Below are 19,153 nucleotides of genomic sequence, written 5' to 3' on the forward strand. Positions count from 1 at the left end.
TTAAACAGGCTTCTCCATGGCAATATTTCTCAATGATTTTAATGTGCTCATTTGCATCAAAACATTCATGGGAATTTCTATGTGTAGCATTGATCATTTACAAAAACCAACTCTTTTCCTGTTCCTTATTTTCAAGACATGTTCTACAGAATACTTTTGGGAAAATGTTGGGCTAAATAATTCTACTCTTGATAATCTCAAAGACAATTTAGTGTTTTTCATTCTACATGAAGTCTTGAAAGAATTGAGTTGACAATATGATTCATATATAAACTTTTCATGAAGATAAAACCATGGAAAAACTATCATAATTTACCACAAAAGGTGTTCCCTTCTCTTTGTAAGATGTCACTTCCTTTCTCATAACGTATCATTGTTGTACTATGCATACTCCTATGTGACATAATCTAGTTGAAGTTCAGGCTATAAGAAGCAACGAAGTGCAGGTAGGAGAGGACAGTTGGAATTTTAAAAACCTCCTGGCATATCTAACTTACTTTAACAACTGGTTGTAGATCCATGAATTAGCCTAAACTTGTAAAAGCTGTTTGTTGTTGAAGCTGTTCTAACCATTAGAGCAGTAAGTTCCAAAAGTTTTAATTCTTTTCTGTTGCCTTGAGGATGTTACTTAAATGCAATGTGCCTCAGCTTTCTCATTTGTTAAATAGAAATCATGATCATAGGGCTGTTGCAAGAATTGAATTAAAGGAGATAATCCAGCACAGTGTTTGGCACATTATAAAAATCCAACAAATATTAGCTATAATTTTTATTGCAAGAGGTAGTACTTTGCTTTTGTTTGATCTTCAATACCATCCTGCTTCATTTGCATGACATGATGTATGTGAATTACCTACCTCTGTGCCTAACTCCTACTGGACACTCAAACTGGTAGTGACAGTGGTTGTGTTCTTTATAAACAGTTACCTCCTACTTGGTTTGAGGCTGGCAGTTTTCACCTTACAAAAGCCCTGCATTCTGCCCTATCTCAACAAATCTAGAGTCTAAAACAAATATTATTGGGTCATTGGAACTAGGTATTACTAGGTTACTGGAACTAGGAATTACTTATCACTTAATCTTTTGCACCCATTTCTTGTTTACAGCATTTATTAGTGTCTATAGTCAAATATGAGACAAATGAATCTCAGAAATGTTTAGTAATTTGTCTATGGTTATTCAACAAACCAAGAACCAAGTAACAGAAGCCTCTGTTCAATTATATCACCTACAAATCCACCAGTAAACAGCTGCTGGTAATGAGAACAATTTCCTTTCCTAAAAAGCTACTTCAACTAAGAAAAAAGAGGTATTGAATTGCTCTTTTTACAGTAATAAAACTGTCAGTTCAGTAATTTGTCTATGGTTATTCAACAAACCAAGAACCAAGTAACAGAAACCTTTGCTCAGTTATATCACCTACAAATTCACTAGTAAACAGCTGCTGCTGATGAGAACAATTCCCTTTCCTAAAAAGCTGCTTCAATTAAAAAAAAAAAAAAAAAAAAAAAAAAAAAACCACCAAGGTATTGAATTGCTCTTTTTGAGTAATAAAACTATCAAAAGAAAAAAAAATGAAAGTACAAAGACAGGGTCACGCTAGTGTTAAAATAAGCAATAGTGAATACAAGAAAGATGTGGCCAGGCACAGTGGCTCACACCTGTAATCTCCCCACTTCAGGAGGCCAAGGCAGGCGGATCATGAAGTCAGGAGTTCAAGATCAGCCTGGCCAAATAGTGAAACCCTGTCACTATTAAAAAAGAAAAATAATTTAAAAATACAAAAAATTAGCCAGCATAGTGGCGTGCACCTGTAATCCCAGCTACTCAGGAGGCTGAGACAGAAGAATCACGTGAACCTGGGAGGCGGAGGTTGCAGTGAGCCAAAATCACACCATTGCACTCCAGCCCGGGCGACAGTGTAAGACTCCATCTCAAGAAAACAAAAAAAAAAGGATGCAAAGAAAGGTTTAGCTTAGCTAGAGAAAATGATTTTGACAGGAAGGTTAATGAAATAAGACCATCGTTTGCTTAATAAAGTAGGGATATTAAAATCACAGACACTTTAGGAAAATGCAGATGTATTTATGGACAGAGTGTAAGAGTCCTATTTCAAGCAGAAAATACAACAGATATAAAAAGAGTTCTTTGCAACCTTTTCAACTGAACTCAATGATTCAGTCAAACGAAGAAAACAAAAATGCTTTAATAAAATTCTCTTTCTACTAAAAACGTGCTAAGTGGGTTTGTCAGACAAAATAAAACATTCAAGATATCTTGCTAACTTTGTATCCTCCTAGTTAATATATATTATTTACTCATATTAAATACATATCTACATTTTCCTAATGGATTACTACAGACATCACAGACTACCTGTAAACACACACTGTTTATCCTGAATCAAGAGGACCTGGCAAAGTAGAATGCATTTACAAACTAGGATAAATTTCCAAATGCCTTAAGCTTTAAGGTTTCTATTTTTCAAGTTATATATACCTATATGTTCATTATATATTATCTATATAATTATTTATAGAGAGCATAGTTAAATGGTCAAAAGTCTAGAACTTTCTCCCAGGCATTTCCTTATAAGTAACCCATCTTCTGTTCAATTTCCCATTGGCTTTAGAACTCACTCGGGCTTCCTTATTTTGAGGTATACATTAGTCTTCACAACCCAATCTAATCTGCTTCTGAAGGGTGATGTTAAGATATAAGAGTGAAGCCAAGATGCACTAGGATTGATGCCAGGTTGAGAGAATGAAATTAGAAGTAAAGACAATGCTGAGGTAAACTAGGCCATCTTTTACTTACAGCTGACACGTGCTGCAAGAGGCACATGACATCAATCATGTCCGCAAGAATAAGGAGTCTTGTCACTGCAGCCAGCAAGGCACGGGCGGCTTGAACCACAGCCTCCCTTTTTGGGAGAAAACAGGGGTCATCTGTGAATCTCTCAGCTGATACTTTCAGAGCTTCACCTGAAAAACACAACCCCGAATAAGTTATACTTCAAGTTTCAACTATGCCTATTTCAGAATTTATCAGCCAACCTAATTCCAAGTAAATTCCAAGATCAAGCATAATATAAAAATATTATCAGTTGACACTAGCATATTGTCTCTTAATAAACAATGCAATTTCAAATTAACATTTGTTTTTGACAAATATTCTGGAATTAAGAAGCATGATATCATTTTCTTGCAAAAAAAGTGCTGAATTAACTAAGAACATCTGGTAAAACTGCTGTCAACTTCTACATTTGCTGAATCTCATTTCTTGTAAAAGGTTTTATTACTAGAACTTCAATCATAAACAATTCTGCTTATAAAAACAGGGTAAATCTTTATTGAATTACTTTTCAACTCAATGGATGTTAGAAAAGAAGTAGCCTTAAGATAATAAGACTGCAGCTCTCTGATAAAAGTTTAACATAGGAAAATTTATTCTAAATTATCAATATAATGAGTAAACTATATCCTAAATTTAGTCACGGAAATAGTACTTCGCAGTGCATAATTGTTAGAGAATATTGTGTCCACTATTTTTAATGCTTTTTCATTTAAAATATATTTATTATAAAAGAAGTATGTATTCATTCATTGTTTTAAGTTCCCGGTTCAAAAGGGTATAAAATGAAAATATTTAATAAAAAGTCTCTCTTTACTCCCATCCAACAACATGATTGATAGAGAATTACCATATCCACTATTTTTTAAGGTTTTAAGTCTAAACGGTTTTTATTATAAAAGTATTATAACACATGTCCATTACTTTTAAATAATTCACTATACTAAAGAATATCAAGTATAAAATTTAAAAGTCTCCAAACGAATCCCCCAAAGCACCAATTATTCAGCTCTTGTATATCTATCCAGAAAATCTTCCATGAATGTATGATTTATGTGTATATGTATAGATACATACATGTTCTATATACATAAATGTATATGTATGTTTTATATATGTGTATGTTTTATGAATAGATTCATATACATTCACATATACAAATATATGTCCTTATAAAGACAGATTTTATAAGAAAACATAGTTATTTTACAAGTTGTAAGAGGAAAAGATAAAAATATAGAGCCTTTAATAAGTAGTATCATACTAGAGAAATTTTGTATAATTTCTTCTTTTTGATTATCAATTTGTTTTCCTTTTATACTTGGAAATAGACAACCAGGAGGCAATACAGCACGATAATTAACATTGTGGGCTCTAGAGCCAGACTGCTTCAATGTCTCTGTCCTAGTACCTTAATCAAGTCACTTAACCTCATTACTCTTCATTTTCTTTTTTTAAATTAATTAATAATAATACCTACTATTTTATGAGTATTAAATAAGAGCACATAAGTTATATTTCACTGATACATTGTAACTTATTTTACCAGGCCCCTACTTGAACACATAAGGTATTTCCAACTTTTTCCTATTTCATATAATACTACAGAGAACGCCCAGGACATATATCTTTGCATGCATGAACAAGTTTAGCTGTCAGATAAATTCCTAAAAGTAGAATTGCTGAGTCAAGGGGCAAATGAATTTTAAGCTTTGTTATATTTGCCACAAAATTATCCAAAATACAATCATCCCATCACAAATATACAAAAGGGTCTGTCTTACCGATTTATGGATTACATCCATAAATATTTTAGTTCTCATTGACTCATGAACCTTAGCATAAAGAAAATTTAGTCAGTTATTTTATTAAATAAAATAAAGAATACTGTTTCTTATAATAGATAAAACTTGTGAAGAGCTCTGAGACTGTCTTAACATGTTAATATGTCTCATTTAGATCTCTTTAGCAATACCAAGTTAGGAACTAGGACTCTAGATACTTCTGAGATCAAATTCTTACATGCCCCTTTTAGCTCTGGGAACTTGGACACTAAATACCTTCAATGTCCTTATCTATAGGAAAGGGGTAAAAATATGACTTATCTCACAGTGTTTCCTGGATGCTTGGATGAGACAGTTCATATAATATATTTAGCACAGTATTTAAACATGGAAAGTACTCAACAAAGATTAACTGTTTGTTATTTCGGGGGAAATTTCTAATAGAGATGGTAAATTTTTAAGACCAATAAGTGGATGATTTTCATGTGCTTCTCTGCAAGTCAGAATTGCTGCTATGAGACTATAAAAAGTTAAGCTGACCTCCAAAATTTGGAGAACAGATGAATGCCCACAAAAAAGGATTATTTTTTTCTTCTTGTAATTATGAGTTGGAAAGTTATAATAGCCTTTTTAGAATACTGCCTTTGACTTTACATACTAAAACTAAATATATATCAAAAAATTATGTATTTTTGACTCTAAAAAATGTTGGAATGTTGAACAACTGGCTGAAGAGCCATATTCAGAAAGAATTCATTTAAACAAATACTATATCCTTGTCTTCATTAAAGGGATATGAAGAGCCAGTCAGGTAGGTGTGTTGGGAAGAGTAAAGTCACTCCCAAAATACATTAATAAAGATGCTATAACTTAAATTCTTATTGCTGGACTTGTCCCTAATTTCCCCAATATTCCTAACCCCTTTCAGCTCGTTTCAGCCCACACTCTGGTCCTAACTTAAACATCACTTCCTATGGGAAGCTTGGACCCCCACCCCCCCATTACTAAGATAGGTCTTACAATGATATCCTATGCTTTCTACTGTAACTTTCATCATAATTTATTATAACAAATTGTGTCAAAACCTGTCTTTTCTTCTAGATCATAAACTAGTAAGTGCAAGAGCTGCATTGGTCCTGGTCACCCCAGCTTTCTCAGGATCTACAATAGTGCCTACTCTTGCATATATTCAACACATTGACTACAAATTGCTGAATGAGTATGTGCATGAATACTATTCAACTTTTATTTGATAAACATTTGTTGTTCCCTATATTAAACAACTGTATCCTAGGTATCCAGGATCTAGATATCAGTATGAAACAGTTTTGCAGCCCAAGAAGTTCAGAGTCAAGTGAAAGCCAACAAACACTAATACAATCTAAACAGGTCTCTGGTACAGGCCTGTACAAAGGACTAAGAGATACGGAGGAGGACCTACCTCTGCCTGAGTTGTCTGAAAAAATACAAAGGAATGTTCTAGGTAAAAGAAACATATTCCAACTCTGATAAGGTATTGATAATGATAGTTGGTTTATAGAATGTAGCTAGTTCACTGTCAAATTGATTTCTGACAGGAGAAAATGGTTGTTTTCCTAATTAAATAGAAAAAAAAGTACAAGTTTCCTTTCCATATAGAATATGAGCATCTATTTTTATAAAGTCTCATGTGAAGAGTCTACTCTTTTGAAATATCATTCCCAATCTTGCTTATAATGCTTTTACTTTGAAGTTTATTGAATAGGAAATTTCACTTTTAAAATACATACAAATAAAAATAACTGCTTTTTTCTTGAAGAAATTCCACTCTACACATAAAAATAATTTACTAAAGGTCTTGAAAATGCCACAAGAACTAGTTTCAGAAAACTTATTTCTACTGAATCCATTTAGTCCTTTTCCTAAAAAATGGGATTTTTTTAATCATTAAAAAAACAGTTATGAAATGCCTGGTAAAATAAGGTACTGGAGTATATAGTCTACAAATATCTATAGAGGTAACTTTTATACACCCATATAAGTTTAAGAGTTGAAAATTTCTGAATATACAAATATGTAGAATCTGACATATAAAACTTTTTATATAATCAAATAAATAAACTCCAGAAGTACAAAAAAAATTGTTGGCCAATACACATATTACAAAATATTCTTTATTTTATAAAGCTTGCTACATGTTCTTTTACAGGTTCGTTTGCTGCATTTAAAAGTATAATTCTACTTTCTAAAAGTGATTATATTGATTATAAACTTAAAAAGTCAAAGAAAACACGGTATAAGAAAAATATTGATAGGAAAAAGAGAATAACCAAAATGAAAAGGGGCAGGTACTAAAGATAAAAATTTCCCCAACTTTTATTTGACATTATGCTTATTATTCAATTAAGATTCCTGATATAGGCATCTGGCCAAGTGATACATCATGGTAAAAGGTTCATATTATACATATATAACATGCATTAGTACATATTCATTTATTCAATATATAATAGAGTTCACGGACTGAGACTAAACACTCAGGGTTTGTTTTTGTTTTTAACTGGGAAACTGCCATTTCGAATTTGAAAACTCTGAAGATGTAGAATCTTAAATTAAAATTTTTAGCAGACAATTATTACATTTGGCAGAAAAGAGGATAACCTCAATTCAATCCTAAACTTACACAGCTGTTTAAAAAAAAAAAAAAAAAACATTAAAAAAGACCCTCCTTTAAAATGTTCAAGACAGTTGGACTATAAGGAGCAAACATGTTTTGTATGATAAAAGAATATCTTATCATGGCAGGTGGAAAGGCAGGAAAGCTAGCCACTGCTGTGTGGACCCAGGGTTGGGTGCTACAGCAGGGTTGTAGACTAGGAATGCAGTTGCATATGATTGCTACTGCAAGCTATTGGCTGTGTTTTATTTCCATTTTATTACGTTCGAACTCAGTATAGTCTTATTAAAAGTTATAATTTGCTTCCAGCCAAGGCAGAGTAACAGAGACCAGATATCTACCTTTCCTACCTGAAACCAAAACATAGACCAAATAAATGCAAAAATGGTTATAAAGCACTGGATGTCAGGCAATGAAGGACAGTAATCCCTGAGAAATGAACAACAACAACAAAAAAGGATGATAGCCCAGCTTACCACCATGAGAGACTTTCCTGGCCACGATACAGGAAGAGGAAACCAAGGCAGAGCCTGGCAAACTCTCTGAGCTGAGGAGACAAAGCTGAGAGCCCTGGGAGATCAAGGCAGTAAAAGTACAAAATAGAATAGAATATGATAAAGAGAAGAGATCCACAGAGAAAGAACACAGGTAATCTGCACATGCTCCCGCTTGAGTATTCAGCTGAATACTGATCAACCCATATACTGGAAGAAACCACCCAAGGCTAGGGAAAGAACCATTTCAAAAAGATTTGAGGTAACAGTACTTGCCACTCACACAGGACTGAGAATAATGCCTGTCCAACCACCAGACTGGAAAACTTCATAACTCATGGAACATTCAAATACAAAAAAGAGTCTTGTCTCAATAGTGGGAAAGAATTAGCCTTAGACAGAACATTGCCCTAGTGCCCTCTAAAAATGACAGAGAAAGCAGAATTCCCAACTTGAAGACCAGCAACATTCATGCATCAAAAAAGACAGAGAGCCAGGTAAAAGCAACAGCAGACCAGCATAATGATTTAATGAGAATGGAAGGACATGAGCAGCCAGCCACTGAGCCCTGCACCATTGGGAACTCTCAAAACGGATTCTATAAAATTATATACAATTCTTTCTAAAACATAAAATTTGGTAGGGCTAGTTTTCATAAAAGTAATAGAAATATCTCCCAATCATCATAAATAGGATATAGTAGCAGCTGTCTTAAAAGACTTCCTCTTAACCACTCTGTAAACTAATAAATTAACTCTTTTTATTCACTCTTCGCAACATATTAATGATATCTCCTTTCTGGTATGTAAAATACACTGAAGACCTTCTGCTCCCAATAATGGAAGTTGATCAAGAATTTGAAAAGGTTTGTTCCCCAATCTTTTCATGTGAGTTGTAATTACTTTTATATTGTTTTATTATTAACTATACAAATCTATCAAATATAAGCACAAAAAATATTAATTCTTTAAAAACTCACTTTTAATGCTTTGGAGACATTCAGTAAAGGTGAATCGCTAAAAATGTTGTTAAGTTGGGTATGGAAGCAAAAAATGGTAAAAGTTGGGGCAGGGCAAGGCAAGAGAAAGGATTATAAAAGATCAAGAAAGATTCTGTAGTTAGGTAGTCTCCCAAATGTCATTAAGTTTTCTTCCATGAAGACACCAAAACTGGAAATTTTAGTCAATATCGTTTGGTTGTAGTTTCGGTCAAAACAACTATATAAGATACAATAAACAAACTACGCTAAAAAGAAATTGGATAATGTTCATGTTACATCCTTCAATATAAAATAAAATATTTAAGGTGTGTGCTTGTATGTGTATAACTAATGAACTAATGAACTTTTTACTTCTAATAATGAGAACAAATATACGTTGACGCAAAAATTATCTGCTGTATTTTAAAACACTGGAAATAACTTTCAGTCACATTTAGTCAAACTTTAATTATATACGTATATGTAAAAGTGCACAACTCCTAATTTAAAACTTTATTAATATATTTTTATGAGTAAAATATTTTGTATAATGTATCTATAAACTATGTACCTAAATAAATTTCAATATTAAGGAAGCTTTTAAAATAGGGCTAAACATCTTTTCAGAATTTCAAAGAAAAATGAATTATTTTTAATTTTCAAAAAACTGACCAAGTCATTTCATGTCATATTTAAACTTGACAATTTTTTTTCTATGCAGGCTCTCACTTCGTCACCTAGGCTGGAGTACAGGGGTAATCTTAGCTAACAGCAGTCTCAAACTCCTGAGCTCAAGCAATCCTCCGGTATTCACCACCAAACCCAACTAATTTTTTGTATCTCTTGTAGAGATAGGGTCTCATTATGTTGCCCAAGCTGATCTAGAACTCCTGGCCTCAAGTGATCCTCCCACCTTGGCCTCTAACAATGCTGGGATTACAGGCATGAGCCACCCCACTGAGCTAAATTTGACAATAATTTTAAGATAAAATATACAAAATATATTCCTACAACTAATCATCTCCTGGTGTTAGAAGTTTCTTATACTTAAAGTGGTTTACAGGAAAACAAACTGACAAAAGAACAAAACAATCCATATTGTAAACCAATCAATAAAAAGTGAAAATAGTATAGATTTATAACTTAATTAAATGTTTAAACTTTGAGCTGAAATACCTGCCCACAATTACTGTCTATTGAATTTCTCTCCCTACAACCTATTAACTGATATGCCACCTACCAATAAACACTTTTATATTATTCTTGATGTCAATTTAATTATTTTGAGGTGAAAAAATAAGCCTTACAACTAAGATTTCTGACTAAAATTAATTCATCCTTTTTTTATAATATTTCATTTTATGGCTAAATATAGTAAGCTTAGCCATGTATACACTTACATTACACTACACTGAAAAATTTGTATCTTTGCTTTTTTTGACAACTGCAAAAAGAATCTCATTCTAGTGCATTGAGGTTGAAAGTTATTTTTTAATAAATAATACCTAATCCTTACAAATGGTTCATTCATTCATATATCAAATATTGAGCATTAAAATATGCAAAGCGCTATGGGGTATACAACAATGATTATAACATGGTATCTACCAGGTACCCTCAAATAGGTAAATGAACCACTTTAATGAGAAGATTCTTCTGTTTTGTTTTAAATGTCAGCATCTTCAGATATACCTACCTCAAAGTATATTAAGATATAATTCTATAGCGCCTCCCCCCCAAAAAAAACAAATATAATAATTCTCCATAGGCACAATTGTTAAAGACTTCAATTATATTTTATGTATGATTTGAAAGTTCTATGGGGAAAAAAATGAAAAACAAGAGTGACTACATCAAAGCATCGCTCAAACATTTTAAAATAAAATTACCAAGTGTCACTTGTAATAAGCCTCAACAAAGTTCTATTCTTCAATAGGTTAAATAACAAAGTAGAATTCAGGCTTCACTTTACTAGAAATTCAAGTCCCACAGCTGTGATCAGAGCAATAAATATTTAACAAATTTATTCTTTCAAATATCACCTCATTCAGAGTACTATAGCTGTTAATCAATAAGGTAAAAATTTGGCCCAGTTGATATGCTCCTTATGTAGAAATGACAGAAGTTATTTTAGGGCCCCCTTACAAAGTCTTAGCTCATAAGCTCACACAAAACTTGCAAGGAAGTCAAGGTGGCTAATTGTACATACTGAAAGTATAGAGTCAAACCCAAAGGAGCATAAAATTGTAGTGAAGATAAACATCTAGGATTCTGAACCATTACAAAACTAAATACATTCCATTCACAAGAGCATCAGAGAATAAAAAAATTAGGGATAAATTTCACAAAGAAGAGTAAGACTTGTACGCACTGAAAACTGCAAAACATTGCTGACAAATTGAAGATCTAAACAAATGTAATCATATCTCATGCTCATGGATTAGACGACTTAATATTGTTAAGATAGCAATACTCCCCATATTGGCCCACAGATTCAGGATACGACTGATACGACTTAGATGTTTATCCCCTCCAAATCTCATGTTGAAATGCAATCCCCAGTGTTGGAGTTGGGACCCAGTGGGAATGTCTTGGTACTGTCCTCGCGATAACAAGCGAGTTCTTGCTCAGTTCACATGAAATCGGGTTGTTTAAAAAAGTCTGGGACCCCCCACTCCTCTTGCTCCCGCTCTCATCATGTGACACGCTAGCTCCCCCTTTGCCTTTCCATCGTGATTGGAAGTTTCCTGAGGCCCTCACCAGAAGCAAATGCTGGTGCTATGCTTCATGTACAACTGCAGAACCATGAGTCAATTAAACCTCTTTATAAATTACCCAGTCTCAGGTATCCCTTGATAGCAATGCAAAAATGGACTAACACACTTTTAACAAAATCCTTGCTGACTCTTTTGAAGAAATTGACCAGCTGATCTTAAAATTCATACATAAATGCAAGGGGCCCAGAATAGCCAAAACAATCTTGAAAAGGAGGGGCAACTTATAGAAATCACACTTCCCAATTTCAAAACTTGGAAGCTATAATAATCAACAGAATTGACATCTCAGAAATAAGCCCTTAAATTTATGGTGTGTTGGTTTTCAACAAAGGGGCCAAGAAACTTCAGTGGGAAAGTAACAGTCTTCTAGCACAATAGTGTTAATATATTATACATTTTAATGTGAAGATTTATAGCACAATAGTGCTGCTGGGACACTTAGATATCCACATGCAAAAAAAGAAATCTAAAATGTGGACCTCTATCTCATACCACACACAAAAGTTAAGTCAAGGTAGATCATAGACCTATGTGTAAGAGCTAAAACTATAAAACTCTTAGAAAAAAACAAGAATAAAACTTTATTATCTTGAGTTAGGCAACATTATTAAGGTAAAAAGACAACTTACAGAATGTAAGAAAATGTCTGTAAATCCTATACCCAAGCTTATACCCAGAATCTATAATAAAAAAAATTTTACTACTTAATAATAAAAAGATAACCCAGTTTTTAAAATAGGCAAAAGGTCTAAATAGACATTTGTCCAAAGAAAAAATACAAATGGTCAATAAGCACATAAAATGACATTCTATCATAAATATAATCTAAATTATTAAAGCATAATTTAAAATGTATAGAGGTTTTAATGAGGACCTTTGAAAACTTTAAGTCATTTAAAAATAGGCACATTTCTTGTGTAATCAAAAACACGGGGCTAAAAACATACCTGTAGAGGAGACCCCAAAAAAATCAATGTATATGTATGTGTACTGCGAATTGCCACTTTAATAATTGTAAAACCTAATAATTATTATAATGAAGTAGAAGAAAAGTAACATTTACATACATTGCAGCTAACTCCTCTCCTTGCAGGGAGTATCAAGATCATTAAAAAGGTGGGGGGAGATGGTGTCAATCTCGTTTACCATGCTGCAGCAAAACCCTGAGCAGAATGTGTCTCTCTCAGAAATCCCTCGAGACCCCATTGAGCTCATTATGGTAGCTAAAAGGCAGACTCTAAGCTATAAATATTGGTTGTCTTTTGCTTAAAAATTAACAGCAGCTTTAATTGTCCTTTTTTTTTTTTGCTTTTCCCACGAATGATACATTCAGTCTGAGAAACTTAAGATTCTTAACAAGTAGGAGGTCAAATATTTTTGAAACTCCTTGGATCCTTAGTTCCTTTACTTCAGACAGAGTCAGCAAACTGTGGAAAAAAGCCAAATCCAGCCTGCCCTGTTTATGTGCAGCCTACAAACTAAGAATGTTTTCTTATATTTTTAATGGTTGGGAAAAATCAAAATAATAATATTTTATGACATGTGAAAAATTATATAAAATGTAAACGTCAGTATACATAAATAAAGCTTTATTGAAAACCAGCCATACTTTTTTGTTTATTGCTTACCTATTTCTATAGCTATTTTCATTCTTCAACAAGGTTAAATAGTTGCAACAATGTATGGCCCAAAAAGCCTGAAATATTTACTCTGGCCTTTTACAGAGAATGTTTGCTGATCCCTCATCTGAGATAAATGAACTAATAAATACTCAAATTTTTTTTAAAAAGCACTTCATTTTTTAAAAGTTCATATAATTAACAAGGGTCTCCATTTTGATATATTAAAATGTGGCTCAAAAATTCTTTTTCATAAACTCTTTAGTTAGCTTTCATATCTTAAGCTGAATATATAGGCCTTGCCTGAAAATCCCAGACAACATAAAGTTGAATTTATCCCTCAAAAGAATAAAATTTGACCCAGCATTCTTTCAGCTTCAGTATTCATATATCTAATAATTTTAGCATCTCAGGAATTTTCCATATGCCTCAGTTAAATGGTTCCCTGAAGAATATTCAGCCAGCTCTAAATAATGGTCCCAGTGTAATACCAAAAGGAGGTATGAATTTTCTCCTCACTCCAAAGCATAATAGTGAAAAACTATACTCCAGGGGTCAACAGCCAGCTCATCTATCTTGTTCACTACCTTTCAATGAAATCCTGAGCAAGTCACATAATTTTCTAATATCAATATCCTTATTATGCAAACACAAAGATATAGCAACACAATAAAGAAAACAGGTGAAAGCCTTTAGTTCTCAGAGAAACTAAATAAACACGGAGTTCTTAAAAGGCAAAATTATCCTTACTGCTGTGTTAATATTTTATACATTTTAGTGTGAAGATTTATTATGTTAAAATCAAAGCTACGCCCATGAAACTGCCAGAATTTCCCATGGAGCTTCAGCAAACTTTCCTGTCTCAGCCCATCATAAATCTCAGCTTGCTATTGCTACAGAAGGGAGGCAGGGAAGTGCTGGGTAGAGGAGGGTGTGGTCCCTGGGGAGGGCTCCACCTTCCGGCCTGTGCCCACGGGCCTAAGTGAGGACAGGCACTCCTGCCTTGGCACCCAAATGTTGCATTTCCCAAGACTGCCCTGGCTAGCCATGCCACCATCCTGTGCCTATAAAAACCCCCGAGACCCTAGCAGGCAGACACGCCAGCGGCTGAGTATGGAGAGAAACACGAAGGTGAAGGAACACACAAGTGGCTGAATATTGAGAGGGAGTCGAGAGGAGCGGATCGGAGGAAAAAGACACAAGTGGCTGGACGTGAAGAGGATGCCAAGAGCTCACGAGCCAGCCATCGACGGGTGGAAGATGTGAAGTTTTGATGGGCAGTGGAGAAGACTCAGGCAGTTGAGTGGCTGACTCCAGGGGAAAAGCATCTCCCTTCTGTCTTCCCTACCTGCTGCGAGCTACTTCAACTCAATAAAACCTTGCACTCATTGTCCAAGCCCACATGTGATCCAATTCTTCTGGCACACCAAGGCAAGAACCCCAGGATACAGAAAGCCCTGTCCTTGTGATAAGGCAGGGGTCTAATTGAGCTAACACAAGTCGCCTACAGATGGCTAAACTAAAAGAGCATCCTGCTTTGAGCAGCGAGGCACTTAAGAAGCAAGCAACAACCCCATCACATGCCCCGTGAAGAGGGCAACGGAACTTTTCCCGTTTCACTCTTAATTACACTATTTTAGGGGTTCAACTGTCCATAACCAGTAGATCATCAATAGCAACTCTCAGTTCCAAATGCCTCCCTTCGGAGGTGCTTGAAACTGGTATTTATTAAACTGGGTAAATGCCATAGACTAAAGAGGAAAGAGGAGGTCAAAAATATTGGGTAAAAAAAGGAGCAATGAAAAATGTTGGAATGTAAGGAGGAAAGGGTGAAGCAAGCAAGGGGAAAATAACAGTTGCTAATTCTTTCTTTTGGATTATCAGTATAGACTGAATATTTGGCAAGGAAGATAAAAACAGCAGATCTCATTGAGAGCCACTAGTGTCCAAAAGCAAAGACAAATGAGAAGTATCATTTCATATAATGTGCTAGCACACAGAAAAGGATAATAGTGCACATTCAAGAATACAATATGACAATTCAAGGATGCATTTGATATTCCAGGTCTATGCATGTTTAAGTACAATCATTCCTTATTTTATAGTTTCTTATAGTTTTTTTTTTTTTTTTTGGTTGTTGTTAGAGGTTAGACCTGGACCAGCCAAATCCTTGAGTCAACTCAGAATAATGATTATATAATTTTCATGCAATACTATTTTTTTCTTCAACTTTTAAGTTCAGGGGTACATGTGAGAATGTGCAGGTTTGTTACACAGGTAAACATGTGACCTGGTGGTTTGCTGCACAGATCATCCCATCACCTAAGTATTAAGCCCAGCACCCATTAGCAATTATTCCTGATGCTCTCCCTCCCTCACCCCACGACAGGCCCCAGTGTGTGTTGTTCCAGCTTTGTGCCCATGTGTTCTCATCATTCAGCTCCCACTCACACATGAAAACATGCAGTGTTTGGTTTTCTGTTCCTGCATTAGTTAGCTAAGGATAATGACTTCCAACTCCATTCATTTCCCTGGGCATGTCAAAGGACACAATCTCATTTCTTTTTATGGCTGCATAGTATTCCATGATGTATATGTACCACATTTTCTTTATCCAGTCTATCACTGATGGATGCAATGCTATTTTTAAGTGGATTCTCCATCAACATATTTTTTCTTTGGCCCTTTTTTAACCCCATTTTTTACTACCTATTCCCTTTCACTGCCAGAAACTTCTCTTGTTCTGTGACCTTAAATCTTCACTGATTTGGGGACACTGGTACACCCTTTAGTTTTGTCTTTCAACTGTGATTTCAATTTGAAGAGAAATTTAATATGGAATGTGTGTGTGACAAAAATAGTTTTGCTGTAAAGAACATGCCCTTCAATAAACTTCAGCAATTCCTTTTTCTCCATAATAGACCCTCAGGCACTTAGACTCACTAGCTCCTAAAAATCATTTGTAACTATACCCCTTAAATCTGTATTTCATAATAATACATTATGTACAAAATTTAATTTATTTTATCTAGGTTTATACATACTAACTGGTACCTTGAAGTCAAACCATCCTTTCTTAATTCTTCTTTTATCAGAAATGAGTTCATAAGCTGTGATCCTGAAAAAACTTCTTGAGTGACTATCTAAATCTAAACATTTTACAATCCTCTTAGAATATTACTAATTAACTGAGTCTTTAGCTCAAAGTATCTCCTATTAGTGTGGGAGACATAATCGTAGTTTGGATATTAAGAAACCTACGTTTTACTTCTTAGCAGCATTTAAAAAATGACATTTAAAAATATGGGGAAGAATATTATCCTCTGGGAATTAAACTGCAGTTATCACATACACAATGGATGGAAGAGAGATACACACACACACACACACACACACACACACACAAGAATTTTCTTCTCACATCCAAGAATAGGATAGTAACAAATTATATTTTGAGGGTCAAATGACTAGTCATCTTAAAGTAACAGAATGGATCCCAGGCTTCAGATGATGGCTAAACTTGACTATAAATTAATTAAAAGTTTTGGTATATCTAAAAAAAAAAACAAGGAATTGTCAATCAAAAAGGGATTATGTCAACCATGGAAAAAAGAAAACCACAAAAGTTGGTGATATTCATCTAAACAGTTTCCAAGAGAGTAAGAGCTTTATATAATAAACCATCCATAGTATATCTCCATTGGTAAGATTATCTCTACAGAAAGGATAGATGAATCCGATGTGTGTTTTTCTTTTTTAGACAGAGTCACTCTCGCCCAAGCTGGAGTGCAGTGGCACAATCTTGGCTCACTGCAACCTCTGCCTCCTGGTCTCAAGAGATTTTCCCGCCTCAGCCTCCCAAATAGCCTGGCTAATTTTTTGGTATTTTAGTAGAGAACAGGTTTCACCATGTTGCCCAGAGTGGTTTCAAACTCCTGATCTCTAGCAATCCACCCACCTCGGCCTCCCAAAGTGCTAGGATTATAGGCATGAGCCACCACATCCAGCCAAATCCAATGATTTTTAACTTGCACCCTTAAGCGTTCAATTTATCCAGCTTCCTTTTTTCTATGTCTATGCTCACTAAGCAATCTTCTGGTTATTATTTATGTTGCCTATATTGGTCCATCTACAGTGAGAGAACATATTGGTAGTGTGGGTGTACTTTGCTCTGCATAACTTCTTCATTATAAATTTAAAATAGGTCCTGATTTTACATCTCAGCTTCATGATCTTAGTTAATGTGAGTATACTCCTGAGAAACAAATCTGGTCTTGGCATATGTATCTGAAACGGATCTTAGTTTCAAATAACAGAATCTATTCTAACTAATTTAAAGGTAAAGGAATTTGTTCGGGGTTATTGGTTATTTACAGAATTTCTGAAAGGCTCAGAAAAGTCAGGTTTGAATGATATTAAGGCAGGAACATCAGCCAAAAAAAACTTCCAATATCACCATAGTTCTATTTTAGTAGAAATCCCACTGTTGTCACTACTCATCACTCAACACCTATGATACTAGGAACTGGCCCTGAGAAACTGTCAAGACTGCCCTAAAAGAACAAATGTTTCTGCCACTAGATTGCAGCAAGACCCTATCTCTCTAAACATGGCCGCTCTCATGCTGCTTACTTCATCCTTCCAAGTCTCACAGGTATGCATCTTTTTTGCAGAACCTAAGCCATATTCCCAGATGCAAGAAGAGTCTTTGAAATGTATTTTTTATCTTTCCAACCTCTGTAGGATGGCCCCTTCCAAATATACTCACACTAGAAAGGAGTTGGAATTGGTCAAGTGAATCTTACCTTATTAAAACTGCTTAAAGCACTGTTAAAACTGTGTCATGTTTGACACCTCTTCCACCCACCCCCCTTTCTCTCAATTCTACCATGATTAAAATCAGGCTATTAATATAAATTCTATTCTTCACTGAGATTGTTACAAAGATTGTGCCATTGATACATGTCAAAGATTTTTAACAAAGCATGAAACTATATGAATGCAAGAGAACACTGTTATAATTACTAATTATTGAAAGCTTACCATGTATCACTCATGGACTAAAAACTTTATATTTTATACAATAATTATAGTAGAGGAGGTAAGGAAAAATATTAACAACTACACATTATTGCCTCCTCTCATATTTTATATGTGGCCATTTAAAGCAGTTAAATAAATTCCCAGATACTTTAAATAATTTAACTATTTACTTAGGTTAAATGACTCTTAAGGTTAAGGCTTAAAATTAAACCTGAAATGTAAAAGTAAACTGTTTACTTTTTACAAAACCTTGCCTAGGAAATGGCCTTCAAAAGTTTCATGCTTTTAAATAATTAAAACCAGCCTGCTAAACTCTATAATAACACTTGGTGGCTGGGTATGGGGGTACACGCCTGTAATCCCAGAACTTTGGGAGGCCAAGATGGGCAAATCACAAGGTCAGGAGATCAAGACCATCCTGGCTAACACAGTGAAATCCCGTCTCTACTAAAAACACAAAAAGTTAGCTGGGCATGGTGGCACGCACCTATAGTCCCACTACTCGGGAGACTGAGGCAGGAGAATTGCTTGAATTCGGGAGGTGGAAGTTGCAGTGGGCTGAGATCACAACACTGCACTCCAGCCTGGGCAACAGAGTGAGACTCCATCTCAAAAAAATAAATTAATTAAATTTAATTAATTAATTAATTAATTAACACTTAGCTCCTTAAGAACTTAAGGTTGCTCCCTGATTCCTAACATATCAATGTACTTTTTCCATCTAAGGGTAGGTTCAACTTTGAATCAGCAGGTCCTAAATTACCTACTTTCACTTGATTCGTTCTGTGTTCCAAGTTAACTATTTACCATAATCCTTTTAACTCTACTAACGTATGCTAGCTCAGACCATTCCCTTGACTGGGAAGTTCACTGGGTCTATCAGTCCATTAAAAATGGCACCCTGAGCATTCTTATTTAATCAAGTCTTTCTCCAGACCTCACAGAGAC

The 19,153-nt window shown here is 34.6% G+C and overlaps 1 protein-coding gene across 3 annotated transcripts in view; it reads right to left on the minus strand.

The window, feature by feature from the left end:
- Positions 1-19,153, minus strand: part of CTNNA3 (catenin alpha 3) — a 1,771,160-nt gene that overhangs the window by 1,649,580 nt on the left and 102,427 nt on the right. For all 3 annotated transcript variants that reach the window (XM_017502077.2, XM_017502076.2, XM_017502078.2), the window contains one exon: positions 2,818-2,984. In XM_017502077.2, coding sequence (XP_017357566.1) covers positions 2,818-2,984 — 167 coding nt within the window. The remainder of the gene's footprint in view (positions 1-2,817; positions 2,985-19,153) is intronic.

This window comes from Cebus imitator, unplaced genomic scaffold (genome assembly GCF_001604975.1).
Source record: "Cebus imitator isolate Cc_AM_T3 unplaced genomic scaffold, Cebus_imitator-1.0 Scaffold290, whole genome shotgun sequence".
In the NCBI taxonomy this organism is placed as follows: Eukaryota; Metazoa; Chordata; class Mammalia; order Primates; family Cebidae; genus Cebus; species Cebus imitator.